The sequence below is a fragment of the Electrona antarctica genome (assembly GCF_951216825.1).
Source record: "Electrona antarctica genome assembly, chromosome: 4".
NCBI lineage: Eukaryota > Metazoa > Chordata > Actinopteri > Myctophiformes > Myctophidae > Electrona > Electrona antarctica.
Window position 1 is genome coordinate 13,140,122 of NC_136809.1, and position 17,960 is coordinate 13,158,081.

General features: G+C 41.7%; 1 protein-coding gene across 2 annotated transcripts in view; it reads right to left on the bottom strand.

The window, feature by feature from the left end:
• Window positions 1–17,960, bottom strand: part of sorcs1 (sortilin-related VPS10 domain containing receptor 1) — a 207,167-nt gene that overhangs the window by 100,991 nt on the left and 88,216 nt on the right. For both annotated transcript variants that reach the window (XR_013789911.1, XM_079499906.1), the window contains exons 2-3: window positions 17,619–17,686; window positions 11,053–11,152 (exon numbers count right to left, since the gene is read on the bottom strand). Coding sequence is in view for 1 of the 2 variants with exons in the window: in XM_079499906.1 (XP_079356032.1) it covers window positions 11,053–11,152; window positions 17,619–17,686 (168 nt within the window). In the remaining variant the exon portion in view is untranslated. The remainder of the gene's footprint in view (window positions 1–11,052; window positions 11,153–17,618; window positions 17,687–17,960) is intronic.

Genomic DNA, 17,960 nt, shown 5'->3' on the forward strand with positions numbered 1-17,960 from the left:
AAGCAAAAGTTGGAAAATAAAAGTTTAATTGAGTTTGAAACCTCAGTTGTCTGCTTTACAGTACGTCCTTTGGATGCGAACAGAAGTAGAACTTGACCGAAACCATAGCGCCTGTCAACACACATTTACTCCATGTCCCGGGGTGAAGGCAAAAAGTGATATGCACAAACGTACAGTTGGAGGCCATCGATATTGTCCTTTTATTTTTGCTGAGGTTTGCGTGATCTGCGCAAAAGGACAGTTAACCCATTTTGGGTGGGAACCCCTTTTGGTGTTTTAAACATTATGTTATAATTTAGCTATTGAAAAATAGCAGATCTACAAGCTCATAGCGCGCCACCGAGTGGCGCGCTACGAGCTTGTAGGTCTGCTATTTTTGAAAAATCGTGAAAATATTTATTTCAGAAAACAGGATTTAGAAGGATTTTTTTAAATTTTGAGGTCAGGCCTAAATGGGTCAAATGATAAGGGACAATATCGGTGGCACCCAACTGTACATATTATTGTTGGTCAGCGGAATGTCACGACCCACATTAATAAAGTCCATCCACTTACAGTACTTCTGATGTCCTCATCCTTAGTTGGGATAATGCAGAGAGACTGCTGTTGGTCTTTACAGTACTTCTGATGTCCTCATCCTTAGTTGGGCTAATGCAGAGAGACTGCTGTTGGTCTTTACAGCCTATAAATCACAGCAGCTTTTTCTGCACATTCAGTGTTCACAGAGCACTGGGTTCAATTTGTTACCTCAATGATTTAGCTCGTGTCCCGAGCTGAATGTCTCTTCACCAAGGGATCCCACAACATACAAGCCCTTTGCCAAGTCATAGGAGCTAATTGTAATGCTCATCATAAATGATATATAGTAGCAGGAATTATGTTAAATATATTCAACCGAGGCCGAGCCTTCTTTGTAACCCAGAGGTACAAAATGGCACGGGTGGGGGGGTGCACAAGCCGCAAGTTGGCACCTCGCCCGAGTGCAGTGTAGTTGAAAGTGTTATTGAACCAAGTGTTACAACCTGAATTGCACATCTAGATTTCTATCTCTCCATTTATTTCAAGGCATATCCTAGTCCAGGGATGTCCAAAGTCCCCACAGCTTCCTTCCTAAAATCCATTATTTATCCAATTTAAAACCAACATTACTGTACGTATATATGCACACCTACGTATACTAGGCTGTGTTCTATATAATAGGCTATGTAGGCCTACTGTATATTACTAGGCTGTATATGTTGTGGCAGATCTTTCTTTCTTTCTTTCTTTCTTTCTAACTTACTTCTACTCAAAGCTTATGGTGTCTCTCTCAACCTGCTCCACAGGTACATGAGCCAGGGTGATGACCCCAGACCCCCAACGTCAGTTTCTTCTCCGCCCTGAGTCCATTCTCCTGTGACACGCTGTGAATGCTGGACCCACTGCACTACACCAGACTGCTATGTGTGCAGTACTAAATGTAGCACCCGGCCAAGACCCGGCCCGCAGCAGCCCTGCCAATCGGGCTCAGCCCAGATAGCCAGATTTATGGAGGATGGAGATGACTGGAGACGCTGCTGGAGGGCTCATCATGAACTGAAGAGACGGAGGCTCTATCTCCTCATCAATGGGTCCCAAAGTTTCACCCTGGCATCACTTACACAACTGATGAAGTAGAAGATCGCTCAAGGTAGGGAGTTTGTTTTTTGCTTCTTTGCTGCTGCTGCTTGTGTTTGACGCAGTGTGTATACTAGTGTGATTCAAGCTGGTGTACTATTGCTGTCATTTTGGGACCCAATGACTGGGTGGCAATGAAACATAACGTAACTGTTTGTGGCTCTGGAATTGAATGCTGATGTGAATCTACAGTTTGTATGTTGTGTTGTATCTGCCATTGAAGGTATGTGAGTTGTATCAGGGAACAGTAGGCCCATAATGTGTATGTGGCTCTCGGTCACTTCAATAATCCTATGAGTGAATTTGCTATTTCCTTTTGGCTTGAGAGGTTTTGGGCTTTGACATAACAGCCAACAATTCCAAATGTTAATTTTCAATTGAAGACTGATAGACAGTAGTAGGTTATGTGTTGTGGTTGCTGACGTTTGTTGTGAGTTATTGTGACAGGGCCGTATTGGTTCATGACTGGCATGGTGGCGAAGAATGTCTTATTTCTTTCTGTCTTTCTTTCTTTCTTTCTTTCTTTCTTTCTTTGTCCCGTTCTTAAATAGTTGATGCATTCAAATGTGTCTGTATCCAAAAATAAATTGTGCCTTTGAAAACTATAGATTGTTTTTGTCCAGCTAATGAAGAATGTAGCCTGTGATAGTGTGATTAGTGAGTAACAAGGAATGGAATGGTGCATGAACCACTATTGTGTCACTCTACACAATAGAGGTGGTCCCCAGGTTGCTCTTAGTCAGGATGGTGGTCCCTGGGTCGAAATCTGTTGAAAACCCCTGCTATAGTGGACTGTCCCTCTGGAAGCTGAACATAAAATATTAGTCTATCCAGCAGCCCTGATGTTAAATGACCACTTCACCACTTTTCAACCTATCTTCATATAATTGGTCTTCACTAATGTTCATGATAAAATACCACAATGGTTTTCCGACTTGAAGATTTCATTGAAAAGTGGTGAAGTGGTCCTTTAACTAAACAATGATTATTGTGTTTTACATGATCAGCTTACATTCCATATCACTCACCATATGCACTCCTTTTTTTGCTATATTAAAAAGTATGATGAAAGTATCAACAAATCGACACAAATATAACCGATTTGTTCTATTAAATGTTGCAGCCCTATTCCAGCATAATATCTAAATGACTGCACAATAGATGAATATCAATGCTGGCCTTGCAATGACCTCTGCCATCTCCCTAATAACTCACTCACTCACTCACTCACTCACCCTACTGTATCTTTATCTGTATCACACCCTCTCTCTCAGCCTTTCCCCTCCTATCTGTCCGTCTTTCTCTCCCTCAGCCTCACTTGGTCCTCTTCTCCTGGGCTCTAGTGTTCTGTTCTTGCATCTCCACTCGCAGCCATTGGCAGCCATTTGCAGATTGTGCCTCAGGGCTGACAGATGTTCAATCCCCTCCGGCGGCCTCAACCCCCTCTCCCCGTCCTCTGTTAAGTTGTCCCCCCTCCATCACGTAACCATCACAGTGTGCGTGATCCGCCAACAAAGCATAGCGTTGATACACTTTCACTCATTGCACCTGCATTGTCTCCTTATAAGCAGTGTTGTTTTTGTCGGCTATTTTTAAATGTAGTCTCAGTCTTAGTACAGTTTCAATCACCGTTGTTAGTTTTTATAGTATTTAGTCGAACTCATCCTATTTTTATTTAGTCACGTTTTAGTCGACTTAAAGTCGAGCATTTTAGTCTTAATCTTAGTCCAATAATCCGTACATGTATTTGTCTAGTTTTGGTCAACAAAAACTGTTGACATTTTAGTCTAGTTTTAGTCTGACAATTATTTTAGCCCTTTACTTTTTTGTCAGCCACAATATGTTTCCATCTAATCTAAAAAAAATATTTCACATAGCATTTTCTGTCATCCTTTTGATGAAAAACACAATTCTAAGAAATGCATCCAGGAATGGAACATGTTTTGATTGCATCTGCAAATGTATATTTGGAACCATAACCAGTCACAGAAATATCGACGCTTGCATCCTGTTTAACTAACTGATCCCAGTACAGTGCAACAAGACAAAACCAATGTCCAGTTCAACCAACTGAACCCATGCAGTAGCCTACTTCCAGGGTGGTTGGTTTACCAGGCTAGTAGCCTATAGACTAACAAGACAACATCAACATCTAGTCCAGTTCAACCACACTGACGTGGTTTCGTCAGATGATTCTCCACTGATTCTTGTAACTTGGGGTCACCTTTTAACAATTGAAGAGGTGCAGTAAGCTCAGCAGTCCATATACTGAAATAACATTGACGAAGTAGAATTACAATCAGAAGAACTTTCGGAAGACAATTACAATTTACAATTTACAATTTAGGCATTTAGCAGACGCTCTTAATCCAGAGCGACTTACATTAGGCAGGAACAAAAGTATGGGAATACATCACATATATATAAAATGCATTTATCAAGAAACATGCGTAAGCTAAGAACGTAACTAGAACATATCTATATAATGACACTATACATATTAACTATACATATATACTATACTATGCTATACATATGTAGGCTACTATGATGTGCTATGACTATATACAATGCAATTATTGTGCTGTCTACATGCCATGCTATAAGTCTGTTTCAAATGCTATCTAAGTCTAAAAAGTGCTATCTAAGGGGGTAGGATAAGTGCTATGGGCCATGATGGAGTCTGAAAAGGTGGGTCTTCAGACTACGGCGGAAGATTGGGAGTGATGCCGCAGTTCTGACTGCAACGGGGAGTGCATTCCACAGTTTTGGGGCCAGAAAGGAGAAGAGTTTGGGACGTGTGGAGCGTTGTCCCGGCGTTTTTAGTGAGGGTACTTCCAGCTTTCCTGCGTTGGCTGATCTGAGTGCGCGGGAGGGTTTGTAGGGTTCAATCATGCTTGCAAGATATGGGGGAGCCATACCTTTGGTTGCTTTGAATGCCAGCATCAGAGTTTTGTATTCTGTGCGGGCAGCGACTGGGAGCCAGTGCAGGGAGCGGAGCAGGGGGGAGACATGTGAGAATTTTGTCTGGTTGAAGACCAGACGAGCTGCGGCATTTTGGATCATTTGCAGAGGCTTAAGTGCACATGCCGGTAGGCCAGTAAGGAGCGAATTACAATAGTCAAGTTTTGACAAGACTGTTGTCTGGATTAGGAGCTGGGCTGATTCCTGGGTGAGGAACGGTCTAATTCGTCGTATTAGACCGTATGGAAGCCGTATGGAAGCCGTATGGAAGCATTCAACCAAGCCATTTTTGGTGTGCCTTTTATATTTTGAATAGGAGCACAATTACCTAATTGTGCTTCAAGCAAGCATGATGGCAAACCTATTATAACGACTCACTCCCACTGGGTTAAAACATGGATACATAATTGCTGTCCAAGTGTTCAGAATTCAGATCCACCATGGGGGACCAGTGGGTCTGCACACACCTTAAAGACATAGGGAAATGAAAAATATGTTTTTCACACTTTTAGAGCATATCATAATCTATGCCAAAACAATGGGAACATGTCCATTTTTGTGTATTTTTATATCAAAAGTCCATAATTAATTACTTCCTTTGAATGAAAACGTGATGCATGATGACGCGTCAAGGCCCGCATGATTGTAACATTTTCAACCATTTTGGGCCAAGGTGCGCTGCTTTTCTTTTCTACCTTTCATTACACAGTAGGTTTTGACATTTTCTATGTATGAAACATATAATAAGCTTCTGGCTAAATGTACTATGTGTATGTTTCATTGTGCTGGGTGTCAACCACTTAAGTCATTATATTTAGTTTTAGTCAGTTTTAGTTTTAGTCATCATAGCTTAGTTTTATTTGTTGACAAAATTGTCAGTATATTTAGTCATAGTTGTAGTCATCGTAGCTCATTTTTATTTTGTTTTCCTCAGTGAAAAAGGGCAGTTGACGAACATTTTTTGTTTTAGTTTCAGTCAACAAAAACAACACTTCTTATGGATGGTAAATATAAACGTTATTACCCCGCCACGCCCACGGTGTGTGTTGGCTTTCAATTTGGTGTTAGAGCTGGGCAAATAACCGAAGACATAGCAAAACCATCATTTAGATCCTCTAACCGTCTTGATCTATGTAGTGTATATTAATCAAATAATCGAGAAGCAGTTTTTTAAATAATTTCTTATACTGTGTATATCAAACACAACAGAATCGTAATCGAGGAAAAGCGTTGAAGTAAAAGTGACATTGATTTTACGTCATATCACCCAGCCCTATTGGTGCTAGTTGTGTGATGTTAAGGAATGGACATGGAACAGACTGATCGCTGGTACAATAAAGATCTTGAGAAGCAATGTAGCAATTAGCTTCTAGATCAAATGGACAACATTTTATATAGCGCTTAGGAAACCTAAATGCTCATTAGGAGCATTTAGGGGCAGTGTCGTGCTCAAGGACACTTCGACACTTTGCCAGGAGGAGCCGGGAATCAAACCTGGAACCTTCAGATTCCAAGGTGGCCGCCAAACCTCCTGGGACACTGCCGCTCCCAGATCTAAAATCTTGTTGAGTGTGATAGACAGGCTCAGTATGTTTACTGAAAACATATGCCAAAAGGAGTATAATTACTGTATAAACACAGATGCGCATAGACAATGTAGCCCAGAAGAGGATAAACATTGAGTTTATTCCACGTATTCTTATCGGGAAACATCTCAGTGTGCAGTGTGCACATCTCCTCTATCGCTTTTGCTCATTATATGCACAAATTGTGTATTAGTCGACAATTCATCCAAATAAACGTTTTCATTTACTGAAGACATGCAGTTAAACGTTAGTGAACATTTCAACTTTTAATAGCTGTCGGGTCTTGAGGACAAACATTTGCCGTACATTATTTTATTTATTTATTTTGCCATTTGGAGGGTGATTTGGGGACATGGAACACTGAAGTTGAGCTTCAAGTCTGAGTAGAACTGGAATCTGAGCATGTTACAGAGGAGCGACAATGAACAAAAAGCCTTTGAACCTCCACAGTGGGAGGGATCTCATTTGTGGTGAATTCATATTCCGCCCACCGGCCTGTTGTTGCCGTCTGAGTCTCACAAGGCCGTAATTGGTTTTGAGCGCTGTGCATACAAACCGCGCAGACACGGACACGCAGACAAAAGCGCACACCAGCTCCGACAGACTTGCAGAGATTGAGAGGCGTACGCACATGCGCGCACACACACGCACACGCGCGCACACAACGTAGAGAGGCCTTTTGCCTTGAAAACACTTAGTCTGGCAATTAGTCTGGCTCTTTAAATTCTTGTTTTCAATGATACAAATGATATTTGTATTGCATTTGAGAGGCATTATCTCTCATGTATTGAGCCAGTGTGTGGAAAACAAACATTCCAATGGTTTGCAATTGTGGAAAGTAACTAAATACATTTACTCATGCACTGTACTTAAAGGGGCATTCCACTCATTTTCAACAATTTTACTATGTCATTAATATACCTTAGAGCTGTTGTGTGGACATAATAAAAAAGTCCCCCCATTCTGTGTTTCCTAGAACTGTAAGTATGAAAAAAATCATTAACATGGTGAAACACATCTTGATGACATCATCAAGATGTGTTTCACCATGTTAATGATTTTTTTCAGATCTCCAGTTCTAGGAAACACAGAATGGGGGGGACTTTTTTGTATTATGTCCACACAACAGCTCTAAGGTATATTAATGACATAGTAAAATGTTGAAAATGAGTGGAATGCCCCTTTAAGTACAATTTTGAGGTACTTTGACTTTCCTTGAGTATTTTTTCTCCATTTTACTCTGCATCTCAGTACTTTTTCAACCACTGTTGTTTGTTTTCTGCTGAACCGTGTCCATGAGTGACCCCTGGGTCATCTCTGTCTTTCACTCATCTCTCTCTCTCTCTCTCTCTCTCTCTCTCTCTCTCTCTCTCTGTTTGTACCCCTAGCCTCCACCCCCACCTGCACATTCCCTTAGTAAAGAGAGGGTCTTTGTTTGCCACCACCAGCAGCAGCAGTCACATGGCATCACGCCGGGGGTGACAAACCTGCCACAACCTCCACCCCATCCCATATTTGTGAACCATTGTGTTTGTGTGTGCGTCACAAAATAAGTGCATAATGTGTGCGTGCGTGCGTGCGTGCGTGCGTGCGTGCGTGCCGCATGCGCGTGCTTGTGTGCTTGTGTGGGAGTGGCACATGTATGTGCATCCATGAATGTGTGCAAGAAGGAATGAGGTGAAACATGCAGAGTCTGAGGTTGTGTGTACGTGTGTGTGTGTGTGCGCTGCTTGCATGTACTCCGTGTGAGAGACAGACATTAACAACCCGTGGAGCTGTTTGCGGGTCCTCGCGTGCTGCAAGCGCTCGTCGTGTTTAAACACAACGGAGGCTGTGCCGTGGCCAGCTACTGTTCACCGAGCTGGAGAGGCGTGCATGTGTGTGCCTCCCCACCGTGCATGCACTCCTCCGTGCCCCCTAACAGAGCTGCTGCCTCATTAGACGCACTCCACACCGTCTATTGTGCATTACAAGTGACTGACTCCTCCGGAGCAGTGCTCAGTCCCGCAGAACACAGCCTGATAAAGCATTCATCTGAGGATCTAAAGGAGAACACCAACAAAAGGTAGCAGACGAAAAGGATATGCTATCACCCGGTTCCCACCGTCGTGTCGGTTCCCTGCTCGCTCTCTCTCTCTCTCTCTCTCTCTCTCTGTTTCTCAAACTGTGAATTTTTAAATTCAGTTCATTGTGCGGGCGCCTACAGGGATGCCACACTTCGCCAAAATGCATGGGGGATATTACTGTGGGAGCAAGCCAGATAATAATAACCGCACGACAGGGGGTTGCTAGGGCTGACTCAAAGCATATATCATTGCTGCTGTTCTCTCAAACTGAGAGTGCATTGTCGTGCTTGTACCACACAGCTCAATTGCAAAACCTCCATAATTGCCAAACATATTCATTATTCAATTTGGAAGTCTTCTCTAGTTTGTATTCACTTTCATTGAGTCGATGGTCTATTTTTGTTAACGGTTGAACCCAACAACTTCCTGGCATTGAGTCATTTCAGTATGGTGTGTATATCGTTACCTCCTGTGATGACAAAATTAATACATCCCTGTCAATCTAGCCTGAAAGTGCTCGGATCAAACCAGCACTGCAGGAAACGGACGCCGGCTCCCCATTGGTTCCCCAACCCATGTTATTAGCTGATAATTAACTACAGTAGGAGGAAAGGATTTCTGCTGATTAGTCGTATTAAAAGAAAAACACGGAAAGGGGGCATTGAGGAGGAGGAATAGTGGCAGATGCTTAATGACTTTCAGCTACAGCATGAAACATATTGCTAACACAAATGTCCTGCGTGCATAATCACATCGGTATCGGTCAACGTATGCATGTAATGTTAACATGTGCACCTGGGGGGGGCAGTGTTGCATTTACTAAAGCCGAACTTGCAAAACAGACCCTGAAAAAGTCCCCCACACATTGCATTGCAGGGTTTTGTGTTTACAGAAATGGATACAGCACAAGGTCGGCAATCGCCAGTTATTGGATGTGTTGAAGCAGAAGTTTGTGAGCGCACAAAGTTTGTGTGCATTTCATCAGCACCACCAAGACAAATAAATAGCATTCTGACAACAATAGAGTGTGATGCTGTTCCTTCATTAATAAAAACAAAACAAAACAATGCGTACTTTGTGACCTACAGTAGTTCTATACTTTGAACTGAGAGAATGAGACTGCAATGAAATGATTACCCAGTTACAATACAGATGCACTGTATAGGCCTGATGCCAATTGCTAAAATTGGGTTCTGGAGAAGAAGACTATTGTAACTCAATATGGGGAAAACTGCAAAAACTGTAGTACTATACTGTAGCTGTTCATTTCTCATATAATTGGGGTGTTTATTACGGATCGAGAATGTCTGTGTAATGTCAATAAAAAATGTAAATGGAAAAAAGTTTAAAAATATATATATATGATATATATATATATATGGGGGCCCACATATGCTCAATATCCTCTCGGCCGAACAGTGGGGCCCTGGCCCACAGTTTGGGAATCGTTGATTTACATGACCTGACAACTCTCTTAAACCTCACCTAGTCCATAATTGATTAATTCTGGGAGAGCTGGAGAGAAAGACGGTAGTACAATGATTAATATTAACATTTGGAGAGTATTTTCTGTGGCTTACTCTCTATGTGGTTATTATATCGTTTTTTTTTTTTAGAATGGCTTCTCTTATAGTGACAGAGGAAGAGTGAGGCAGAGTCAGTGATGATGATACATGCCTGGTTGCTGGTTATTACTGGTTAATTCTATCGTCGCCGCTGTTGGGAGGAAAGTGGAAACCTTGTATGTCCAAAACCGTTACTTTTCAGAAAATGGAGGAAGAAATGCTTTCCAACATCTTTCCAAAGGATCCAATGTGGTACTGTCACGACTATGGTCGTGTGTGTTATGATTAATTATGAGTGTTGTGAGTTATGAGTGTTATTTTGGATTATAAATATATATATGTTCATTGCTAATGATATATATATTTATATGGTGATATTATTGGTATAGTATATACATGTGTATATGGAATTATTCTAGATGTCTCCTAATATATATACATATCTATACCTCTAGCAGCAGTTATGAACCTGTATTAGACTAACTCTCCTCCCATGCCGATACTAATGGGTCTTCAGACAGTATGATTGTCATCCGCTGTGTGTCTGGGTACTCCTGTTGGCCATGACCGTGGAGGCCTGATCAACCTCCCCGATTGGCTGACGGTCACGTGAGGGAGCTAACGGCCGTAGCTCTCACGTCTACTAAGCCCATTCACCCCCAGACAGTCACGGGGGAAACATCTTCCAGGGTCTTTCCCCCATCCGCCGTACTGCCGTTAATAACTAAACTGTTTTGCCTTATTTTGTGTTGAACATTTTGATTAAGAGTTATTCCCTTCGGAAAGGAATAACTTCTTTTGTTTTGATGTCCGTTGACTGTCTTTTCTTTTTAGTTAAGAGCCATTTATTGTACTGATTATTGATTATACTATTTATTCAACCTTAAATTATGAATAAATACTTGCATTAGACCTTGGTTTCCGTGTCTCCTCCATATGTTGCATTGCCTTGTACCCCTAGACAATGGGTTTTGTAACAGGTACTTTTTAAGTTTAATTGGTTTTAATATTTATACAACCACAAACCACGACACACTTAACGACTTTTACTTCAACTTTCAAAATGTATAAGAAATGGCAAAAAGGTTGACCTACAAGCTCACAATGGTGCGATGCAACGTGTTGCGAGATCGTATCAGCTATTTGTGCTACTATATATGGAGATACAGATTGCCCGACAGCAACAATACAACAATGATATAAAAAGCACATTACCTTTCTCTTGTTATTGGGGCTGACGTACAAATAGCTGAGTATTGTCTTCGATCCCACCTTCTCATTCAGCTTCTGGTAAGTGGCGCCGTAGTCTGTTGACCTGGAATTGAAATCAGAAGAGTAGGCTGATAAATAAACACTTGATGAATTACTTGTTGCAATTAAACGTTCCCTGGAGAATTCCAACGCGAGAGAAGCGGGCAAACGATGAAGTCCCTCTCATGCTCCACACAGCCGCCTGCACCACGGCAGCACACCAGGAGCACCAAGGGCCAAATCGTTACGGTCACCCCGCGATGACCTCGCTTGTTTAGAGTATAATTTACATACAAAATGGCTCCGAATGGCATTAAAAAAAGGTCCCATTCTTCAAGATGCAAATATATATTTTTAATTAGTTCTACATTCTAACAGTAGTTGTTGCTTAGGGTGTTTGTTCAGTAACAGGGTTTTCCCTGTTGACCCCTTACATCTCAACTTACATCTCAGTGAACCATAAGTACATAAATAATGTATGTGCATTCATGCACAAGCCTATGCAATACATGGACATCCATTTTCATGGATCATCACACAATAAATGTGCAACATGTTGTCTTGGTGACACTGGTCAAAAGGACACAATATAGGCAAGATGCATACAGTTCAGTCAGATAACTCACAAATAGATTGAACACATACTTATTATAGAATGAGAATATAGTGTGCATATACTTTAAGTGCTGCCAAACAATTACATATTTGAATTGTGATTAATCACATGACTTATATAGTTAATCGCACGAGTAATCGCGAATAGGTCATCAATTCTGTTCACACAATGTACCACCATGTTGCATATCACGGCATAAAATCGAGCAGTACAGATTGATACAGTATGAGCTATAGGTGCTCAGGCTCAGGTTGGATTGAGTACTTTGGAAGGAAACGTAGTTGGCATTACCCTGATGAATAAATCAAGTTAATCGTTTCTAGTGCAATAAGTTGTTATTTTAAGAAAGACAGGTTAAATCAAGCATGCTGCACGAGTAGCTGAGTTCAGTTCCTATTCATGTTTCATCTCCTTTTGTACCAGAAGAATCTACTAGATATAGTCAACTCAGGAGACTATACATTATACCAGGGGTTCTCAACGTTTTTGGCCGGGGACCCCCGGAAATGCTTTGGCAATGTCTCGGGACCCCCGCCCCCTCCCGACCCCCAATATAAATTGACTGCTACAATAACCTTAAACCATTTTGGGCGGGAACCCCTTTTGGTGTTTTAAGCATTGTTATAATTTAGCTATTGAAAAATAGCAGATCTACAAGCTCATAGCGCGCCACCGAGTGGCGCGCTACGAGCTTGTAGGTCTGCTATTTTTTTTAAATCGTGAAAATAAAAATTAAAAAATAAATCTTTTTTTTTTTTTTTTTGAAAATAATTTGGGGACCCCCCAAAATAATTTGGCGACCCCCCCGAGGGGTCGCGACCCACGAGTTGAGAACCCCTGCATTATACGTTCCTATAGTGTGTACCAAAATCTCCTCCCCTGCCAGTGAGGAGCCCCCACCGGCAGCCTTCGTCCTAGTCCTCCCGCCCGGATTTCCTCCCCGAAATACGGTGCAATTGTGTTCATAATTCATATAGACACTCAACAAAGCCAGATGCACCACGCTGGATTCGAACCTCCGCGGTGGTGGGTGGGCACTTTCACCAATACCAGTGCCCATCAACTCTAGTACTTGAGTCAAAGTATAGATATTACTAGGGTTGTCCCAATCCGAAAAATACAAATTCTTAAGTAAAGTACAGATACAAAATTAAATAAATAAATGTATGCTATAGTTACTGTCCACCACTGCTTATATTTCCATTCTGATGAAATGGTAGTTGCTGGTTAGGCTGCAAGCATGTTTTAAAATAATTAGTATTGCTTATTGGTGGGGTGGAACGTGTGTGTCGAATTTGAAGTCGGTGGGTTAGGGTTAGGGTTCTCGAGTGGATTACAGACGTGCACGCACACACGCACGCACGCACGCACGCACGCATGCACGCACAGACTTGGTGCATGTATAGTTAGATATGTTTTATTGTCATTGCATCTTTGATTAAATGTGCTATCATAACAGATTCAGAGAGGGTGAACTTGGGTGAGCAAAGCTTAACTAAACATTCATAGCACAAAATATGACAGAAACAAAAGGCCACAACTTTGACAATAAAGTGGGGAAGAATTCCCAACACGGATGATGTTGTTGTTAACTATAATTGCTCTTCTTGGCAAGCATCAAAGCCATCAATTTATTGTTCTTTTGTTTGTTGTCTTCAAATTTACAACAGCATGCACAGTCCACATACAGTAATTATGTAATTCACAGACATCATTTATCACTGATCATCACACAATGAATGCACAATAATGCACACAAACTTGCCTTGGTGACACTGGCAAGGGACATACAATATCAGCAAGCTACATACATTACAGTATAGCACCGTGATTCTAAACCTGCAATAATGCTAGTAAAAAAAAGAACTAAAGCTGTCAAATAATTGAAGTAGAGTAAACTTTTACCACAGCTCAATGTACAGATAGGTGTCATTACATGTCATAGAACCCTCTAATGGATATAGCATCCATTTTGCCAACCACCACTCCCCCAACCACTCCCCAACATCTTATCATTGAGACATTCCGACTGACAGCCAGACTTGTAAGGAGGGGCACTAATATGAACATAATAGCTTACGAATCGTGTGTGTGTGTGTGTGTGTGTGTGTGTGTGTGTGTGTGTGTGTGTGTGTGTGTACTGTGCACGCACATGTGCGCGTGTGTGCGCGCGTGTGTGTTAATGTGATGCTAAGAATAGACTGTGCACCGGCTGAGTGCACTGAAGGGTTTGTAAACTTGTCTGGAATTCTGCCATGCCTTCAACCACCCAAGCTGCTTATCATGGCGGGGAGGACGACTCATCTCCTGCCCTCATATGAACTATCACAACCACGCCTTTTCCCACCTCCTAATCCAGTGGTCCCCAACCTTTTTTCCCCCGCTTTCATGGAGACCCCACATATTTCACACGTGTGTGTGCTATATGAGATAGGCTAGTACGTAGTACTACGTAGCTGTCTAGCAACAGGTATGCAAAGCAGAATAAACCCATCATCCCTGTAGCATTTGGGGCTTTAAAAAGGATTAGCCAGACGGGTTACAAACTAATTCTTGTTTGTTTTTGTGTGTGTGTGTGTGTGTGTGCGTGTGTGTGTGCGTGTGCGTGTGCGCGTGCGCGTGCGTGCTCTCCAGAGGAATGCGTTAGGGTGACTATATGGCTGTGAAGGTGGAATCAGCTTCATCGTAATAGCATTCATAATTTCTTCCATTTCTCTCAGTGAGTCACATCATCTTCATAAATGAGTTTGTGTCCTCGTAGGATGTTTCATTAACTTCACCTCATTCAGTGGACAAACTCAAGTGGTGACTCAGCTGTAATAATAAGCTGCGCTGCTGGATGGAATCACAGAGCAGCTTTTTAAACCCACACAGCCATGTCTACTTGCCTTTCACCAGTGGTGGAATGTAACATTTAAAGTCATTTACTGCCGGAGTTTCTCTACAATAGTCTGCACACACTGCCAACGTACTCTCTCAAGACCCACAGAATATTTTGTGCTATGACTATGATGTAAAAAAACAAATTAATAGCAGTATACGGTAGATAATCAAGTATTCTAATGTTTATATATATATATATATATATATATATATATATATATACTGCAATCATGTATTTGGGAAATTTCTAAGTACATTTACTACACTTTTGAGGTATTTGTACTTTACTTGAGTATATTTCCAATACTTTGACTTCTACTCAGAGGCAAATATTGTCCTTTTACTCCACTACAATTATTTGAAAGCTTTATTTACTAGTTACTTTGTAGATTTTGATTATTATTACAAAACATACATTAACCAATTCAGCCCTGAATAGCCTACATTTCGGACATTTGAAAATAGCCGATCTACAAGGTCACAATCGCGACGCATTCTGAAATCCAGTCCAACATCAGACAAAATGACATCAGACCTGTTTTTTAAAGTGAAAATATCGCGTGAAGTGAAGGGCGCTCTTATCATCGTACATCATCATGACGTAAAATACTAGACACTAGGAGACACTTTAAGACATAGACATGCGCTATGCCTATTTGCTCAGACACTGACGTAAAATTCTCCATTCATTGTCAATGGGAATTGAATGTTTCTTTAGGACGAAGAACATACACTTGACTAATAGCTAAATATAGGAGGGACTGGCGCCCCTCAAAAACAAAAAAAAACAAGTATAAATACTCATTCTGAGTACTTATACCACCACTGCCTTTCACGAAGCACTGGCAAAGAAAGTCCCGCATTGAGGCGCCCGCAGATAGAAGACTGACGAGTTTCACTCAAACTCATCTGTCCTTGAGAAGCCATCATTTTCTATTTAATGTAACTTATTTCATCTTCCCAGGGATCTGGCGAGGCCGTGGGTGATTTTTATCGGTTCATGTGGAGAGTTGCTGTAACACTAAAAATAAGTCATTGGCTCTTAAATCAAGCAGCTCTGTGATAGGGTCCTCCGTGGAGCCGATCAATAGCCCGATGATGTCATTGTCTCATGGGCCCTGAGTGTCGATGGTTAATTCTTTGATGAAAGACGCCAGAATGATCCAGCCCAGTTCAACCCGTTGCAATGTGTTTCCTCACCAGCAGCGGTGGAAATTTCTTTTATCTTGGATTTCTTTCTATTTTATTTAGTAAAAACATACTTCTTTATACAAACTTTGACTTCAGTGGGTTAACATTTAATTAGACTTGCAGCACCAAAGTAAAGGTGCTCAACCTTTTCCCAAATTTGGCAAATCACTTTGAAAGATTTACAATTTAAAAGCCCACAATGCCTTGCATCGTGACCTGTTGTGAGCTTGTAGATCGAATAGGCCTAGGCGAAATATAAAATATAATAGTTTAATTGGTGAATGTGTATTTTGTAACAATGGTCTAAATCGCCATCTAGTGTTAGCATGCTCACACTGCCGAAATGCCGCCCGTCTGCTCCCACTCTACGGAGCTTGTTTCCCTTCCGGGTTAAACAGGAAGGTGTGGGCCTCTGTGAAGGAGTCAACACCACTCGCATTAGCTCACGGCCTTTAGCTAGCAGTACAACCAGCTACATTTTCTCAGCAATGCGGTACAAACTCACAAATGATTTACGATCGTCGGGTGCGCAGCGGCCCACCATGGACAGCTCTCGAACCTTTGCAGACACGGCGCTTTGAAAATCGGGTTATAATGGAGGCTCAAAGGAGCTGGATTTAAAAATCGCATCGCTGGTGGGGAAGGAGGAGCTCCATACTAGCCGGAGCAATGCTAAAAGGTAAACAGACGGACGGCGTGTGCATATATGGAGTAAACGGTTGTCTACGAATATACGCGTAGATAGCACCAGTAGTTACTATTAGCCTAGCTACGTTTATAAACGTAGATGGCACAGAAAAGGTTAAAGGCTTTAAAAAAAGGCAGAGCAGAAGTGGGGGGAAAAGGTGCATTAATGCAGTGCATAATTACAATCCCCTGTAAAGGTCGAGGTTGCGTGCACGCAGGGGCGGCGGTGGCTCAGGGGTAGAGTGGCTGGATGGCAACCACAAGGTTGTCAGTTCAAACTCAGGCTCCCCAGAGTTAGTGTCGAAGTGTCCTTGAGCAAGACACTGAACCCCTAATTGCTCCTGATGAGCTGGTTGGTGCCTTGCATGGTTACCGCCGCCATCAGTGTATGCATGTGTGTGTGAATGGGTGAATGTAATGCACAAACTATGTAAAGCGCCATGGATAAAGGCGCTATATAAATGCACCATTTACCATTTACCACGCATCCGCCTGGGTGACAGCAGACTGCTGGGCGAGCGCTGGCGCTTTGGCATGGTGAGTCAGATCAACATAATGTAATGAATTCTGTACTGGCCATGCATATATGGAGCGTGTCTTAAGTATAAATGTTTTGGACATACAAGGTTCCCACCTGACATCGACGAAAAGGTAATGTTTTAAAGAAAGAAAAAAGTCACTCTTACCATGAAATTAGAATTGCTCTTTGATTGTACCTCATGCATCTCAAAACACATTAATACAAATGCCAAATTGTAATGGCACACACATTTCACATTAGCACCTTGACCGACATTTAAATACTATTTTGTTTCAAAAAGTATTTTTGATTCAGCAAGCGTAACTCATTTCTATGTAAATCATTGTCTCTGTCTGCCAGTTGTCTTGGACAAGAACGATTACTCTAGAGGCAATATGATTTCTATTATCTATGTTCTGTGTAAGAGTCTGAGTGGACAGACTAAGTACTTTCACCAGAGTTTTTCAGATAACGTGAACATTTTTGAAACTTTACTGAAGATGCTTCCTTGTCACAGACTCAAACACAAGACTCACAAACCGTCTTCTAAACACCACTACACCCCCCTACAACGCTACACCACCAATACAACCACAAAACAATAATAATACTTATTTGGTATGAGGAGCTTACCTCCATAATGAACTCTCTGTGACGCTGTTGAGGTTGAAGTCAAACAACTTGGTCAGCATCAGAATCACCTGCAAAACAAAAAAAGAAAGAAAAAATGATTTGTCATTAAGAACAATTGTGACTGAACGCCTGGTTTTAATTATTACACCTCTACTAGCCACTGAGTTGAGGGGTTGCTCATCCGTGTGTGAGATAAATGAGCGAGACAAATATGAAGCTTGGGTTAAAAAAAGAACAGCTGACGACAATAACTTTTTTGTACGTTTTTTTTGCCCGCCATTACAAGCAGGAATTGTGTGGCGCGATAAGGGGAGTGGAAATTATGAAACAAAAGGGGAGTGT